Here is an 18,637-nt window from a genome sequence, read left to right on the forward strand (position 1 = left end):
CTCTACTTCTTACATGTTGAACACAAATACCTGTACTTTCTACTTCTTACATGTTGAACACAAATACCTGTACTTTCTACTTCTTACATGTTGAACACAAATACCTGTACTTTCTACTTCTTACATGTTGAACACAAATACCTGTACTTCTACTTCTTACATGTTGAACACAAATACCTGTACTTTCTACTTCTTACATGTTGAACACAAATACCTGTACTTTCTACTTCTCACATGTTGAACACAAATACCTGTACTTTCTACTTCTTACATGTTGAACATCAAATACCTGTACTTTCTACTTCTTACATGTTGAACACAAATACCTGTACTTCTACTTCTTACATGTTGAACACAAATACCTGTACTTTCTACTTCTTACATGTTGAACACAAATACCTGTACTTTCTACTTCTTACATGTTGAACTCAAATACCTGTACTTTCTACTTTTACATGTTGAACTCAAATACCTGTACTTTCTACTTCTTACATGTTGAACACAAATACCTGTACTTTCTACTTCTCACATGTTGAACTCAAATACCTGTACTTTCTACTTCTTACATGTTGAACTCAAATACCTGTACTTTCTACTTCTTACATGTTGAACTCAAATACCTGTACTTTCTACTTCTTACATGTTGAACTCAAATACCTGTACTTTCTACTTCTTACATGTTGAACTCAAATACCTGTACTTTCTACTTCTTACATGTTGAACACAAATACCTGTACTTTCTACTTCTTACATGTTGAACACAAATACCTGTACTTTCTACTTCTTTCATGTTGAACACAAATACCTGTACTTTCTACTTCTTACATGTTGAACACAAATACCTGTACTTTCTACTTATTTCATGTTGAACACAAATACCTGTACTTTCTACTTCTTTCATGTTGAACACAAATACCTGTACTTTCTACTTCTTACATGTTTAACACAAATACCTGTACTTTCTACTTCTTTCATGTTGAACACAAATACCTGTACTTTCTACTTCTTACATGTTGAACACAAATACCTGTACTTTCTACTTATTTCATGTTGAACACAAATACCTGTACTTTCTACTTCTTTCATGTTGAACACAAATACCTGTACTTTCTACTTCTTACATGTTGAACACAAATACCTGTACTTTCTACTTCTTACATGTTGAACTCAAATACCTGTACTTTCTACTTCTTACATGTTGAACCCAAATACCTGTACTTTCTACTTCTTACATGTTGAACTCAAATACCTGTACTTTCTACTTCTTACATGTTGAACCCAAATACCTGTACTTTCTACTTCTTACATGTTGAACTCAAATACCTGTACTTTCTACTTCTTACATGTTGAACACAAATACCTGTACTTTCTACTTCTTACATGTTGAACACAAATACCTGTACTTTCTACTTCTTACATGTTGAACTCAAATACCTGTACTTTCTACTTCTTACATGTTGAACCCAAATACCTGTACTTTCTACTTCTCACATGTTGAACTCAAATACCTGTACTTTCTACTTCTCACATGTTGAACTCAAATACCTGTACTTTCTACTTCTTACATGTTGAACACAAATACCTGTACTTTCTACTTCTTACATGTTGAACTCAAATACCTGTACTTTCTACTTCTTACATGTTGAACCCAAATACCTGTACTTTCTACTTCTCACATGTTGAACTCAAATACCTGTACTTTCTACTTCTTACATGTTGAACTCAAATACCTGTACTTTCTACTTCTTACATGTTGAACCCAAATACCTGTACTTTCTACTTCTTACATGTTGAACTCAAATACCTGTACTTTCTACTTCTTACATGTTGAACACAAATACCTGTACTTTCTACTTCTTACATGTTGAACCCAAATACCTGTACTTTCTACTTCTCACATGTTGAACTCAAATACCTGTACTTTCTACTTCTCACATGTTGAACTCAAATACCTGTACTTTCTACTTCTTACATGTTGAACTCAAATACCTGTACTTTCTACTTCTTACATGTTGAACCCAAATACCTGTACTTTCTACTTCTTACATGTTGAACACAAATACCTGTACTTTCTACTTCTTACATGTTGAACACAAATACCTGTACTTTCTACTTCTTACATGTTGAACACAAATACCTGTACTTTCTACTTCTTACATGTTGAACACAAATACCTGTACTTTCTACTTCTTACATGTTGAACACAAATACCTGTACTTTCTACTTCTTACATGTTGAAACCCAAATACCTGTACTTTCTACTTCTTACATGTTGAACTCAAATACCTGTACTTTCTACTTCTTACATGTTGAACTCAAATACCTGTACTTTCTACTTCTTACATGTTGAACTCAAATACCTGTACTTTCTACTTCTTACATGTTGAACACAAATACCTGTACTTTCTACTTCTTACATGTTGAACACAAATACCTGTACATTCTACTTCTTACATGTTGAACTCAAATACCTGTACTTTCTACTTCTTACATGTTGAACCCAAATACCTGTACTTTCTACTTCTTACATGTTGAACACAAATACCTGTACTTTCTACTTCTTACATGTTGAACACAAATACCTGTACTTTCTACTTCTTACATGATGAACCCAAATACCTGTACATTCTACTTCTTACATGTTGAACCCAAATACCTGTACTTTCTACTTCTTACATGTTGAACACAAATACCTGTACTTTCTACTTCTTACATGTTGAACTCAAATACCTGTACTTTCTACTTCTTACATGTTGAACCCAAATACCTCTACTTTCTACTTCTTACATGTTGAACCCAAATACCTGTACTTTCTACTTCTCACATGTTGAACTCAAATACCTGTACTTTCTACTTCTCACATGTTGAACTCAAATACCTGTACTTTCTACTTCTTACATGTTGAACTCAAATACCTGTACTTTCTACTTCTTACATGTTGAACCCAATACCTGTACTTTCTACTTCTTACATGTTGAACACAAATACCTGTACTTTCTACTTCTTACATGTTGAACACAAATACCTGTACTTTCTACTTCTCACATGTTGAACTCAAATACCTGTACTTTCTACTTCTCACATGTTGAACTCAAATACTCATGTTGAACTCAAATACCTGTACTTTCTACTTCTTACATGTTGAACTCAAATACCTGTACTTTCTACTTCTTACATGTTGAACTCAAATACCTGTACTTTCTACTTCTTACATGTTGAACTCAAATACCTGTACTTTCTACTTCTTACATGTTGAACTCAAATACCTGTACTTCTACTTCTTACATGTTGAACCCAAATACCTGTACTTTCTACTTCTTACATGTTGAACACAAATACCTGTACTTTCTACTTCTTACATGTTGAACACAAATACCTGTACTTTCTACTTCTTACATGTTGAACACAAATACCTGTACTTTCTACTTCTTACATGTTGAACACAAATACCTGTACTTTCTACTTCTTACATGTTGAACTCAAATACCTGTACTTTAGATTAGAATCTTTAGAATCGTTAATGACCACACAGCCAGGCTGGTGGAATTCGTGTTCAGTGCAGAGTATTACAGCTTGTTCCATACAATTCAACATACAATAAACAGACAATAAAAAGTACAACACACAGCACAGGGCAAAGACATATAACATAAAGTTCAAGGTGTGGTGGATTGTTATTGTTCATTGGGGTTATTTAGAGTCCATTTAGTGTCCGTATTGCAAAGGGGAAAAAGCTGTGTTTGAAGCGGGAGGTTTTGGCGGACAGTGACCTGTAGCGCCTCCCTGAGGGCAGAAGTTGGAGGACATGGTGAGCTGGGTGGGAGGGGTCAGAAATGATTTTCTTTGCCCTTGTGACAGTTCGTTGGTGGTGAAGTGATTCGAGTGATGGAAGGGGACTGCAGGTGATTTTTGATGCTTTATTGATGATACGTTGAAGTTTATTCCGGGAGAGGTTGTCTGAACTGCTGTACCAGACTGTGATGGATGAAGTGAGGATGCTTTGGATGATGGCTGTGTAGAACTGGATTAGGAGATGTTTCCTCACTCTGTATTTCTTGAGCTGCCGCAGAAAGAATAGCCTTTGGTTGGCTTTTTTGTAGATGTGGTCTGTGTTGGTCTTCCATTTGAGGTTATTGCTTATGTGAGTGCCAAGACATGTGAGTGATTCTGTGGAAATGAGTTTGCCAGAGAGAGATAGAGGTGATTTGGGCTGTGGCTTTCGCCTGAAGTCGATGATTATTTCTTTGGTTTTTGCTGTGTTAAGTAGGAGGTTGTTTTCTGAGCACCAGGTGACTGCTTGATGGATCTGAGTGAGGTATTGTGTTTCATTATTATTTGAGATGAGTCCTGTTATTGTTGTGTCATCTGCGTATTTATATATGTTGACTGTGGGGTGCTGAGATGTGAGTTGGTTTGTGTAGAGTGAGAATAACCAGGGGGATAGGACACAGCCTTGTGGAGCTCCTATACTGAGGTGCAGAGGGAGAGATGTGGAGTTATTTATTTTGACCCGTTGTCTGTTCCAGAGACTTTCTACTTCTTACATGTTGAACACAAATACCTGTACTTTCTACTTCTTACATGTTGAACTCAAATACCTGTACTTTCTACTCCTTACATGTTGAACTCAAATACCTGTACTTTCTACTCCTTACATGTTGAACACAAATACCTGTACTTTCTACTCCTTACATGTTGAACTCAAATACCTGTACTTTCTACTCCTTACATGTTGAACTCAAATACCTGTACTTTCTACTTCTCACATGTTGAACACAAATACCTGTACTTTCTACTTCTTACATGTTGAACTCAAATACCTGTACTTTCTACTTCTTACATGTTGAACTCAAATACCTGTACTTTCTACTTCTTACATGTTGAACCCAAATACCTGTACTTTCTACTTCTCACATGTTGAAAACAAATACCTGTACTTTCTACTTCTTACATGTTGAAAACAAATACCTGTACTTTCTACTTCTTACATGTTGAACTCAAATACCTGTACTTTCTACTTCTTACATGTTGAACTCAAATACCTGTACTTTCTACTTCTTACATGTTGAACTCAAATACCTGTACTTTCTACTTCTCTCATGTTGAACCCAAATACCTGTACTTTCTACTTCTCACATGTTGAACTCAAATACCTGTACTTTCTACTTCTCTCATGTTGAACTCAAATACCTGTACTTTCTACTTCTTACATGTTGAACTCAAATACCTGTACTTTCTACTTCTTACATGTTGAACCCAAATACCTGTACTTTCTACTTCTTACATGTTGAACTCAAATACCTGTACTTTCTACTTCTTACATGTTGAACTCAAATACCTGTACTTTCTACTTCTTACATGTTGAACACAAATACCTGTACTTTCTACTTCTCTCATTTCCCAAACAGCTGGTTCCTTTAGTCTGAATGTGTGTTTGGTGCGTGATCATTATTCTTTAGAGTCATTGCGTGCCTATTGATTTGAACACGATCCGTGTATCCATCATTTCCTGGTCTTCTCTAAAGAAGAGGGACCAATGGAAACGTTGTCATGTTGCCGTTGTTCAGCATGGAAACATTCATTAGCTAACAATGACATTATTGTTCTATTGATATAAAGGGAGGTCAGGTACTCTTTAAAGCAGCTGCTAGTTATGGGTACTTTTTACTGAAGTACATTTCATAGCCTCTTTACTTTGACTTGAGTAAAGAAGTTTAGTCAGTACTTCTACTTTCACCAGAGTATTTTTAAGCATGAGTATCTGTACTTCTACCTGAGTAAAGGATGAGTGTACTTTTGCTATCTCTGACCGTGTGTGTGTGTGTGTATGTGTGTGTGTGTGTGTGTTTCTAAAATTGTGTCTCTCTCTCTCTGCAGTGTTATTCCCTGTGAGGATGTCTTCGTCTCGCTGCTTCTCTCTGCTCCTGCTTCTCCTGATGCTGATGAAGATTCCAAACACCGAGAGCAGACCGACAACTGAGGATACCGACACAGGTAACACGCGCCTGAATGCACCACCAGGGTTATTTCTGCAGGGAAACACATCTAAAGAAACTTGTCAAATGGGGTTTCTGAGGCTTAGATATAGATCAGGCCTGCGTTGGATACCCACACACTAGCAGTGTTGGAAAAAGTACTTTGATCCTTTGCTAAAGTCAAAGTAGAAATACTACGGTCTTAAAATACTTTATAACGAGTAAAAAGTCCTGAATTCAGAATGTCAGCTAACCAATCAGAGCAGACTGGGCTCTGGTTTCAGACAGAGGGTGAAATGAGGTGCTGCAGCACGAGAAAAATAAAGAGCTTTTTGAACATTAAAGCAAACTTCTGTCCTGTTTGAATGTGTGTGTGTGTGTGTGTGTGTGTGTGTGTGTGTGTGTGTGTGTGTGTGTGTGTGTGTGTGTGTTCCCAGCTGCAGTCTCAGTTTTAAACTTGTGTGTATTACATAAAAGCGTATCAAACTTTCCAATGAGACAGTTTCTTAAACAGGAAAATTACTCCAATTTCTTTTTTAAAGCTTTGGCTGGTTATGGGTTTGCCACATCTGAAACCGGTTAGTGTGTGTGTGTGTGTGTGTGTGTTGTGGTAGTGTGTGTGTGGTGTGTTGTGTGTGTGTGTGTGTGTGTGTGTGTGTGTGTGTGTGTGTGTGTGTGTGTGTGTGTGTGTGTGTGTGTGTGTGTGTGTGTGTGTGTGTGTGTGTGTGTGTGTGTGTGTGTGTGTGTGTGTGTGTGAGTGTGTGTGTGTGTGTGTGTGTGTGTGTGTGTGTGTGTGTGTGTGTGTGTGTGTGTGTGTGTGTGTGTGTGTGTGTGTGTGTGTGTGTGTGTGTGTGTGTGTGTGTGTGTGTGTGTGTGTGTGTGTGTGTGTGTGTGTGTGTGTGTTCACTTAAATATGATATATATAGGGACAAACAATAGGAAAAAGCAGAACAAAAAACAATATTTGAGGCTAAAACTGACATTTCTGACATTTGTCCATTTTAAAAACACTTTTCAAAGTTGCTATTTTTGCTATTTTGTAAGTAGGTAATGCTACAGAAAGGGACAAAACAAACGTCCTACGATGGTTAGAAATGAGGGAAGATTACTCTACCTTTCCTCATTTATTCAGCGTGTCCTGCAAGTGTGTGTGTGTGCATGCATATACATTTTGTGTGTGTGTGCATGCATATATCGTGTGTGTGTGTGTTTTGTGCCAACCATCTGGTCTGCAGCTGACTGCGAGTCGCAGTGATTCTGTTGTTTTTGGCGCCTGTAAATTCTTGTTTTCCTCTCGGTCAGGAACATCACATTTTGCCTCTTTTTTCTCTGCGGTTTCTCCATAAACAAAACCTGCTTTCAATTTCCCCCTCATTCAAAATGAAGTGTTTAGAAACCAAAAACTGGCTTAAATGTTCCTGTAAGTGCTGTGAACCCGGCCCTGTCTAACGCTGCTTTTTATAAGCGGTTTGATGTGTTGAGCAGAAGCTGCACTTTTTGCCATAATCTGTATTTTCAGCACCACAACAGGTTTCCCAGAGATTCAGCTTCATAAACGCGTCTCTCTGGGCTGTTTTTCTATGTTTACCTTCACCAGAAACAGAGAATTGAAGTGGGGGAGGGGTGAGTACTTCAGTGTTTTTGCTGAAGTGAGGCTGACTTCTTTTCCTAACCAAAGAGTCTTTAAAAGGTTAAAGGAGCCCTATTCCGCTCATGTTCAGGTTGATATTAGTATTTAGTGTCTCTAATGTTCAAAAAGCTCTTTATTTTTCTCATACTGCCTTTTCTCCCTCCGTCTCAAATGATTCTGGGTAAACCAGTAGAATCAGAAAAGGGTAAATGTATTATTTTAAGTAACAGAGTTGTCTGCAAACAGGTAAACGTTGGTGAAAACTCAAACTGGTATGCATACTCTCAAAGTGTTGTTTAAAGAATTATCCTAAAACCTTAATTATATATAATTCTGAGAGTTTAAAATTGTTTGATTGCAAGAAAAAGGACAAAATGTCATTTATTTTAATTGTCCTCACTTTGAAGGTCTAAAAAAATAATTGGTCCCCACAAAGATAGTCAAACAAGTACACACATAAACAAGCAAAGCTTTGTGAGCAGCTGTTAAACATTTTTACTTCTTTCTGTAGCTGACGCAGTAAAATCCTCTGAAGACGAAGAAGATGATGAGTCATCCTCAGAGGAAAATAAACTGTCCAATGAGCTGTCAACGAGTAACGAGAAGCTCCAAAGTAAGACTAAAACTTCACGTCTCTTTTTCTCAGTTTCAAATTATTGCAAAGTGAATATCTTTGGCAAAACATAAGGAAAATAATCAGCAGATACATTGATGGTGATGGTTGTATTTGTGTTTTCTTGAGTATACATACATGTATATTTACATTTCTGCTTTCATTTTTTTATGTATTTATTCAGTTGTTAACTGTGCCTTAATGATAATAAAATAGTGTATAAGATAAAATGCTAAATTGCGGCATTAGATTGCCATGAATTTAGCAAATTGCTAATTCTACAATTCCCTTTTTGATCTTCAATTAAGGACTCATAAACAATTATTAATTTCCCATGAACAATTATCATAATCCTAATTCCATTCTTCTCAAACTGTAAATCTTGGTTTCTCTTTCCGCTGCCTTTTTTTGGTTTTTAAAAATGACTGGTGGTCCCGATGTTTATCCCGCTGTGTTTTCTCGTTAGCGTTAGCACCGCAGTGGGTGATGCCGGACAAAATGGAGAAAGCAGCTTCACGCCGTTCCCGCCAGCAGAACGGTGAAGTTTCGCTGCCAGGCCACCGGGAGCCCGGTCCCCACGCTGCGCTGGTACAAGAACGGGAGAGTGTTCAGAAAGGACCAACGGATCGGAGGCTACAAGGTAAGGGTGTAAAAAAATCCCGCGATGATTACTGACATCAAGAAAATACTTTTTTACATTACAAGTTTTCTGATATGTTAAAATGGATATGAGGCGTTATGTAAGTAAATGAGTGCAAATTTGGATATTATCCATCAAAGAAATGGGATCATTGGATAAAGCTAGGTTCATATTATTGTTTGATGATATCTCTTTTTATACCTCTCTAAATCAGAAAACACTGCCATAAAAAGTCATTTTCTGTATGTTTTAGTTGTAAAGTGTAAATAATATGCAGGCGTGAGATTGTTGTAATTGTTTGGTCTATAACATATCGGAAAAGTAAAATATTTGCACAATATTAAATGTCTTATCTTGTCCTATGTGAAATCCATATCTGAGAGATATTTATTTTAATTTAATATGCACATTTAAGAATCACATTTTTACTTAAAATTAGATTTTAAACATTAACCGGTTATCGAAAAGCTTCTGATAGATGCTCTCTTGATTTACTGAGGGATTAATTGCCTATTGTTTCATCTTACATCTTAATTGATGGTTCTTTTTTTAAATATGCAAATGAGGCATTATCTCATGGGTCTTATCTATGTCTTTTATTTTTCAGATCCGAGACCACATGTGGACTTTAATAATGGAGTCGGTGGTGCCATCTGATAAAGGGAACTACACCTGTGTGGTGGAGAATGAACACGGGAGCATCAAACACACCTACCTGCTGGATGTAGTTGGTAAGAAAACTCACATTTACACCCAGGAGAGTGTGTGTAATATTAATGTGTTTCTACGTCTGCTTTTAAAGCACTTCTTAAAACCCACCTCTTCTCCTTAGCGTTTTGACATCTTGTAGATCGTTGCTTTTATTGCTTTTAAATTGTCTATTGTTTTTACTTGTACTTGTTTTATGGTGTGTGAGCTGAGCTGTGTGATTTGTGTATGTTTTGTTTGTTTATTTATTTGACTGTACAGCACTGGTCTGGAGGTTTTAAAGTGCTTTATAAATAAGAATAGAATAGAATCCTTTATTGTCATGATACAGGTACAATGAGATGAGTAGAGATACTCCTTTTTTTTAAGGTGCCATCAAAAATACAGAAAAACAAACAAGAGACGTACAACATTCAGAAGAAGACAACATACAAACAACAAGCATTCATACAGTTAAAGTGCAGGAATATATTGGTTTAAGTCAAATAAATATGTTTGACTGTGTATAAAATATATATATATATTGTGTCAGTGCAAGCTGGAGTAAAGTGCAAGCTGTATTGTATTGTTTATTTATTCCTCTTTTTATTTCAGAGCGTTCTCCTCACAGACCCATCCTGCAGGCGGGTCTCCCGGCCAATCAGACGGCGGTCGTGGGTAGAGACGTGGTGTTTGTGTGCCGCGTGTTCAGCGACCCGCAGCCTCACATCCAGTGGCTCAAACACATCACCTATCAACGGCAGCAGAGAGGCGCCCGACGGACATCCATACGTCCACGTACTCAAGGTGGGAAACTTGTGGTCCTCACAAAGATATATAAACAAGTACATAGTCACACTAGCAGCGAGCCGCTTTTTAAAAATGTGTACTACTAAACACTTTTTGCACTCAAAAACTGACATAAGGGGGTTATGTTAAAAGTAGCATAACAGGTCACATATTCATTGTACTCAGTTTTAAAAAAAAAAACTTGTTGGACATCCATACGTCCTCGTACTCATGGTCTGAAACTTGTGTCCCCATAAAGATATATAAACAAGAACAGAGTCACACTAGCAGTGAGCTGCTTTTCATTTCATTTCAAACCTTTATTTATACAGATAAATCCCATTGAGATCATTGATCTCTTTTCCAAGGGAAACCTGCTTTGAAACAATGTGCTACTAAACACAGAAAAACACTCAATAACTGACAGTAGGGGGTTATGATAAAAGTAGCATAAAATATATTCATATTAATCAGTTTAGAAAGAAATAATTGTCGGACAACCATACGCCCTTGTACTCAAGGTCTGAAACTTGTGTCCCCACACAGATAGATAAACAAGTAGCAGTCACACTAGCAGTTAGACGCTTTAAAAAAACACTGAAAAACTGACATGGTAAAAGTAGCATAAAATGTCATATATTCATTGTACTCAGTTTAACAAAAAATACTTGTCTTTATATCTTATTTAACGTTAAATGTGTTTTTTTGACCTTTTCTTACAACTTAATGTCTAGTTGTTTCTGTTTGCATTTCTTGTATGTCTTACATGTGTCTGGTAATACACTTGATTCTTAATCTGATTCCAAAATTGGAAATACTCAAGCAAAGTACAAGTATGTTGAAATGCTAGGAAATCTACCTATATTTAATTTTTGTTTTACATCTCATTTGTGTGTTTGCTGCAGACTGCGGGTCTGAACATGACGGATAAAGAGATGGAGGTTCTGACTCTGAGGAACGTGAGTCTTAATGATTCAGGAGAATACACGTGTTTAGCAGGAAACTCCATCGGCGTCTCGCATCACTCCGCCTGGCTCAGTGTCACTGACGGTAAGCGCTCAGAAACTTCTTGAATTGAATGTGCCGTTTGAAAATATGTTTCTTAAAATCTACATAAAAGTGAGTGCAAACATTTCTTTGTTTCTGTTTGTGCTCAGAATAACTTTGCTTCTAAAGTGCAAGAGCAACATAGCTTTTTACAATATAGGAAACAAAAACCGTTGTCTTTTTTAGAGGCAGCATAACATTTAAAAAGTGTTTTTCAATAACTATGAATGCTTTAAAAAACACTGAACTTTAATGGTTTTATAAAAGTTAACTATATATAAGAAAAGTTGTATCAGACTCTACAGGAGTGCCTGAAAAGTGTATGAACTGTAAATAAATATGCAATTTACCACAGATGTAAGGTGCTGAAAAACCTTGAAAATGCACCTTCGAAAACATTAAAATCAACCTTAGAGAAATCTTCAAAATGAATCTTAGAAAAACCTTATAATAAATGTTAAAACCTTGAAAATACACCTTTCAAACCTTGAAAAATGTACCTTAAAAACCTTGATAATGAGCCTTAGAAAAACTGTATAACACACCTTTAAAACATTGAAATGAACCTTAGGGAAACCTTGAAAATGTATCTTAGAAAAACCTTATAATACTCAGTAAAAACCTTAAAAATAATCCTTTAAAACCTTGAAATAAACCTTAAGTAAACTTGAAAATGCCTGATTTTGACTCAATACAAAGAGTTAAAAACCTTTTGATTTGATGATGTTTTTTCTCTCAGAGCTCCCCCCCCACCCCGCTGCCCTCGCAGACGTACCTGGAGATCTTCATCTACTGCCTCGGCTTCTTCATCATCATCATCCTCATCGCCACCGCCGTCATCTGCAGACTCTGCTGGGCGCCAAAGAAAAACCACTTCCACCATCAGCTGGCCGTCCAGAAGTTAGCGAAGAGCATTCCTCTGAGGAGACAGGTAACACCGCCATCTTTGTTCTCTGTTTACCTTCCTGCTTCTATTGCTGAATACACAGAGCTGCAGGGATGCTGTGTGTCTGTGTTGGACCCTGAATCTAAGAATTCTGAGAATTTAAGAAATCAATGGAAGCAAAAATTATGTGAAAAAGTATAAATTATGTGAGAAAACAGTTTAATACTGAGAAAAAAGTAAAAATTCGGTAAAAAGTAAAAATTTTAGAAAAAGTATTTTTTTTTAGAAAAGTAAAAAGTTCTTAAGAAAATGTTACACTTCTGAGAAAATGTTGAGAAAAAGTCAAATTTCTAATAAAAAATAAATAAATAAGGGAAAATTCAAATTCTAACAAAAGTCCCAAATTCTGAGGAAAAAGTCAAATTTCTATTAATTATGATAAAAAAGAAAAGAAAAAAAACAATTTCTAAGAAAAAAGTGAATATTCTTATTAAAAATTCCAATAAAAAGGAAACATTTCTAATAAAAAAAAGTCAAATTCTGAGATTTTTTTTTACAATTCTGCAAAAGTCAAATAAAGTGTTTCTGTATTTCGTCCCCAGGTGTCGGTGGACTCCTCTAACTTTCTTTTTTTATATAAAAATGTACTCTATTTGTCTCTTATTTGAACTCATTTTAAAATGGAGTAGCTGTAATTTCCCCAGGATAAATATTATATAATATAAATAAGTATTTCTGTATTTCGTCCCCAGGTGTCGGTGGACTCCTCGTCAGGTCTGTGTTTGATACGTTCGTCTCGTCTCTCGAGCGCCGCGACCTCCAGCCTCACCGGAGTCTCAGAGTACGAGCTGCCCTACGACCCCGCATGGGAACTCCCTCGAGAACGGTACGTGGTTATCTATTACTCTGCATTATTTATGTGAAGATTTATCAAACGTCAGAGAGATAACATGTGACTCTGGTTAACTCCCTAAATAAGTCTCACAGGCCTGTTGCTTGGTAGCGAATCTAACCCTGAACATGTAGTTTTAATTTTCCACACTTTATAATACTCAAGCTAAATAGTTTGAGTTTCTCCTTTCTTATAAAAGTCCTGTAGTACTTTTGACTTTTTATTTTAATCATCCAGAATATTTTATATTGTTTTGTTTATATTGTTTATATTTTATATAATATTTTTCATTTTTTTTGTTATTGTTAATTCTCTAAATCCACTTTTTTAAAGTATTTGAAGTATGGTATTTTAATGTCTGAACACACTTCTGCTTCTATAACGAAATAATTTCTCAAATTGGGATCAATAAATGATATATCCATGTAAGGTGCTGAAAAACCTCGAAATTCACCTTCAAAAACTTTGAAATCAACCTTAGAGAAACGTTGACAATTATTCTTAGGAAAACCTTATATTACACATTAAAAACTTTAAAAAATACACCTTTCAAACCTTTAGAAATGAACCTGAACATTAAAGCATGGAAACATGTCACAGTAGAGACGCTAACATTAACATCAACATATAATACACTGTAGTTTGCCATATACTCATTGTCCTAAGTGTTTTGTTTTGAGCTTTTAAGGTTATTTGTATAGTTATATTTAAATTTGGTGTAAATACTTGTCTTTAGCATCCTTTTTTAATGCTAAATTGTTTCTTAAATATATATATTTTTTATTATCCTTATATTTATATATATATATATTTTTTTTTGTACTTTCAACTTATTCTTTTTATATTGTTAATGTTCGCACCACCAGATAAAGCAAATTCCTTGTGTGTAAACGTACCTGGCAATAAACTTAATTCTGATGTCTATTATTCTGCACTTTTTATGTGAAGATTTGATGGAAAATTCAGTTAATTGTCCAACGAACTCTACGTGATAGGCTAAGGGGCGGGACATCTGTAAGCAGGTTGACCAATCACAACAGAGCCGGCCAGCTAGCCAATCAGAGCAGGGTTGGCTCTTTCGGCAGCGCAGCACAGTCCAACAAAATGCTCGTTTATTATTTCCTAAAGATAATGAGGACATAGAGTATTTAAAAAAATATAATAAAACAAATTCTGTGGAAAGGTTAAAGATTCTGAGAAAACAGTAAATAAGGGTTAGACATAGTATTTGAACTAATCTTTAATGTGTGTGTGTCCTCAGACTGACGCTGGGGAAGCCTTTGGGCGAGGGATGTTTCGGGCAGGTGGTTCTGGCCGAGGCGGTCGGGATCGATAAGAACAAACCGACCCGCCTCACTAAAGTCGCCGTGAAGATGCTCAAAGGTGAGCTTTAAATGAATGAATCTGCAGAGAGTGGGAACCATGAGGAAGACATCTTGTTTTTTTAAGATTTGTTTTAATGTGTTTTTTTATTGCCGTGGTGCAGCGGACGCCACGGAGAAGGATCTGTCCGACCTGATCTCTGAGATGGAGATGATGAAGATGATCGGGAAACACAAAAACATCATCAACCTGCTGGGAGCGTGCACACAGGACGGTGTGTGTGTGTGTGTGTGTGTGTGTGTGTGTGTGTGTGTGTGTGTGTGTGTGTGTGTGTGTGTGTGTGTGTGTGTGTGTGTGTGTGTGTGTGTGTGTGTGTGTGTGTGTGTGTGTGTGTGTGTGTGTGTGTGTGTGTGTGTGTGTGTGTGTTGTGTGTGTGTGTGTGTGTGTGTGTGTGGTGTGTGTGTGTGTGTGTGTGTGTGTGTGTGTGTGTGTGTGTGTGTGTGTGTGTGTGTGTGTGTGTGTGTGTGTGTGTGTGTGTGTGTGTGTGTGTGTGTGTGTGTGTGTGTGTGTGTGTGTGTGTGTGTGTGTGTGTGTGTGTGTGTGTGTGTGTCAATGTATATGAGAAGAAGATAAATAAAAGTGGGAAGATGAATGATTAAAAGTCTATAACCAGATAAAATAAAGAAATATTACAAATAAGTAAAATAAATTATGTAAAGTCTAACACTAATATAAATGTTTCTGCTAAAAAAAATAGGATTAATGAAACAAAGTCGCTGAATGCTCCACAGAAGCTAATGATGCTAACCCCTCCTCCTCCTCCTCCTCTTCCTCTTCCTCCTCCTCTTCTTCAGGGTCTCTGTATGTTGTGGTAGAGTTTGCCTCTCAGGGGAACCTCCGGGAGGTCCTGAGGTCTCGTCGCCCCCCTGGTCTGGAGTACTGGAGCGACTCCCAGCAGGAGGCCATGGACCGGCTGGAGGTCAGGGAGCTGGTCTCTGCTGCGTACCAGGTGTCCAGAGGGATGGACTACCTCGCCTCCAGGAAGGTAAACTATTCGGTTGAAAATGACAAAATTATGGGAAAAAGTTTCGAAAGAATAAAATGTCCAAGAAAAAAGTAAAATTCTGAGAAAAAAATTCAAATTCTGAGAAAAAAAAAAATGTGTGAAAAAAGTCAAGGTTTTGAGAAAAAAGTCAAAATTCTGAGAAAAAGTAAAAACTGAGAAAAAATTAATTTGGTCAAAAATCAAAATGTCTTCTACATCAGGGTCATCAAACTCAATTTCACCGCAGGCCACATCATCATTATGGTTGCACTCAAAAGGGCTGGTTGTAACTTTAAGACTATACAAAGATATACATATATAAATATATATAAAATAATGTATTATATTACATTATTGCAGGGAGCATAGGATTATTATCGGATAGGGTCATAAATGAATATTTAACTACGTCTGAAAGCAGAAGTCTGGGGCAAATAATTTCAAGTCTCTTCATTGCGCATGTCACAAAATGAGATGCATTGTGGGAGATGTAGTTTAGTGGCAACATGCTTCTGTAAAGCGACATGTAACTGATAAATAATAATAAACCTATTATATTTTTTCAGAGCTCTTGCGGGGCCACATAAAGTGGATAAAAACATATATTTCTGCACCAGATTTTGATATGGGGTGGAAACTGATTTACTCTATTATTATTAATAATGATTTGATGTTAATTATTCCCCCCTCAGTGTATCCACAGAGATTTGGCAGCGAGGAACGTTCTGGTGACCGAAGACAACGTGATGAAGATCGCTGACTTCGGTTTGGCTCGAGACGTTCATCACATCGATTACTACAAGAAGACCACCAACGTGAGGACGAATAATACTTGTAATACGAATGGAAAAGTGATTTTCTATAAGGCTTAGTCATCTTGCCAAATAGTGAGCCCACATTTATCTGTACTGCTGAGCCTTATATTGGCTACCTAGCTTACTTCGTCTCCTTCATCAGCATCCTTGGTATCTGTTGCTCACTGAGTTGATTCTCGCTAAGTAGCCAACACAAGGCTTAGTCATCTTGCCAAATAGTGAGCCTGTGTTGATGTATGAAAACTGTTAGAACTGGTTTATAAATGGTTCTTAATGATTAATAAAGTGTTTACAACCTAATTAATAACCTAATTACAATTAAGGGTAGCCTTATTGTAAAGTGGTTCCTGATATTTTAATATTTTTTTAAAAAGTCACGATTTTGAGAAACAAATATAAATGGAAAAGTGATTTTTTTTAATATATATATTTTTCTTAGATGTTAAGAAATGTTCTTATATTGTGTATCATTTCCTGCAGGGCCGTCTGCCGGTGAAGTGGATGGCTCCAGAGGCTCTGTTCGATCGGATCTACACACACCAGAGCGACGTGTGAGTGATTTACAAGAGGAGTTAAAGATTCACTTATAAAACTTTAAGACAAGAAAGTAGGCCTTTATCTGATTAACTAAAAAACTAAATAAAATGTTATAAATTAAGATAAGAAAATATATTAAAGGACACCTATCATGCAAAATGCACTTCTTGATGTCTTTTCTACATCACTATGTGTCCCCGGTGTGTCGGGAACTCACGCAGCGTCAGGAAATAAAACCCTCTCTCTTTTCCTCCGTACCCACATCTCTAAAAACGGGGGAACAACGGAGCGGATCCAGATTTGCTGCCGATATGATGTAATTTCGGATGGCGGACCCACAGAAAGTTGCTATCAGAAACAATGCCTGACGTGTTTTGGACGTAATATGGTCTTTGTTTACATTAGCAAGCCTCGCTAACACTCAGAGCTAACCTGTACTGGAGAGCACATGTGTTTAAAAAGCAGGAAATAAAAAAAGGAACTCACCTTGTGATAAACCCGCGAGAGAAAAAGCATTTGAGCTCCATACTGTTTCAGAAATAATCTTTGATGTGGTTTAGAACAAGATGGCGTTTTATCACAGCAGAATTTAACTTTATCTCCGGTAGAATTCTGATCAGGCATTAGCTCCGCCTCTTTTTAGTTTTCAAGCTAAGGACCCAAAATCAGCGTTTTTCTAACAGCTGGAATAGAGGGAAATGAGGAATGTCTAAATACATGATCTGTTTGTATTTTGAGCAAAACACATCATAGACATCGCCTCAAAATAGCATGATAGGTGACCTTTAAAAGAATCCAAGGCTCTGCTGAAAATTAAGGTTTTGACAGCTTTCCTCTCCGAGTGAAAAATACTTCAGTTTGCCAGCTTGATTGGTTTTATTTTCTCCATACCTGAATGTTTTCTGTGCTGTTCTTTCTGCAGGTGGTCCTTCGGGGTCCTGCTGTGGGAGATCTTCACCCTCGGGGGGTCTCCGTACCCCGGGGTCCCTGTGGAGGAACTCTTTAAACTGCTGAAGGAGGGCCATCGCATGGAGAAACCCTCCGCCTGCCCCCAGGAGCTGTGAGTGTATAAATATATAAAAAATACCCAAAAATGGAGCTGCGAGTGGCCCGGACCCCCTTCCTTTAAACAGAAACACAGATTATTAGGGGTTTATTCTAGTTTTAGAAAAGTGCATTTTACACTCGAACTACAACAGTGTCCAATATAAAACATAAAAAAGACAACACATAAATCCTGTGCATTTGTATGTGTTTTAAATGTACCTGAAACTGTTATATACTGTTTATATAATCCAGCTGTTTGCTTGTTATGTGTGTTTCCAGGTATCGGATGATGAGAGACTGCTGGCACGCCGTCCCCGCTCGCAGGCCCACTTTCTCTCAGCTGGTGGACGATTTAGACCGAACACTTTCCCTCATGGCCAACCAGGTAATAACGGCACAAACAGCTGACTTTTTTTTAAGTAAAATTAACGTAAAAGAAAAATGTTGTGAAAAAAGTCCATTTCTGAGAAACAAATAAAAATGGAAAAGTGAACAAATTATTATATTTCTTTCTTGAAATCTAAGAATTCTGACTTTTGTCTTCTTTTTTTTACCCAGAATTCTTAGATTTTAAGAAAACGTTTTTCTCACTTTTCATTTTTTTGTCAAAAAGACAAAATTCTGAGAAAAAATGATTAGGTTGAAAATGTCGAAACTAAAATAAATAAAATCTCAATTCAATAAAAAAAGATATTGTGAAAAAATGGCAAC

At 36.7% G+C, this 18,637-nt stretch overlaps 1 protein-coding gene across 1 annotated transcript in view; it reads left to right on the forward strand.

Annotated features, from left to right (window-relative positions):
• LOC117533212 (fibroblast growth factor receptor 1-A-like) overlaps positions 1 to 18,637 on the forward strand; it is a 28,236-nt gene that overhangs the window by 8,308 nt on the left and 1,291 nt on the right. Inside the window, 17 exon segments of the mRNA XM_034196833.1 lie at positions 5,878 to 5,994; positions 8,117 to 8,218; positions 8,685 to 8,722; positions 8,724 to 8,858; positions 9,466 to 9,589; positions 10,161 to 10,297; positions 10,299 to 10,352; positions 11,240 to 11,388; positions 12,123 to 12,312; positions 13,020 to 13,153; positions 14,421 to 14,542; positions 14,646 to 14,756; positions 15,337 to 15,527; positions 16,220 to 16,342; positions 16,823 to 16,893; positions 17,802 to 17,939; positions 18,206 to 18,311. Of these exon segments, the coding sequence (XP_034052724.1) occupies positions 5,895 to 5,994; positions 8,117 to 8,218; positions 8,685 to 8,722; positions 8,724 to 8,858; positions 9,466 to 9,589; positions 10,161 to 10,297; positions 10,299 to 10,352; positions 11,240 to 11,388; positions 12,123 to 12,312; positions 13,020 to 13,153; positions 14,421 to 14,542; positions 14,646 to 14,756; positions 15,337 to 15,527; positions 16,220 to 16,342; positions 16,823 to 16,893; positions 17,802 to 17,939; positions 18,206 to 18,311 (2,025 nt within the window). The 5' untranslated portion in view covers positions 5,878 to 5,894.

The sequence above is a fragment of the Gymnodraco acuticeps genome, unplaced genomic scaffold (assembly GCF_902827175.1).
Source record: "Gymnodraco acuticeps unplaced genomic scaffold, fGymAcu1.1, whole genome shotgun sequence".
Lineage (NCBI taxonomy): Eukaryota > Metazoa > Chordata > Actinopteri > Perciformes > Bathydraconidae > Gymnodraco > Gymnodraco acuticeps.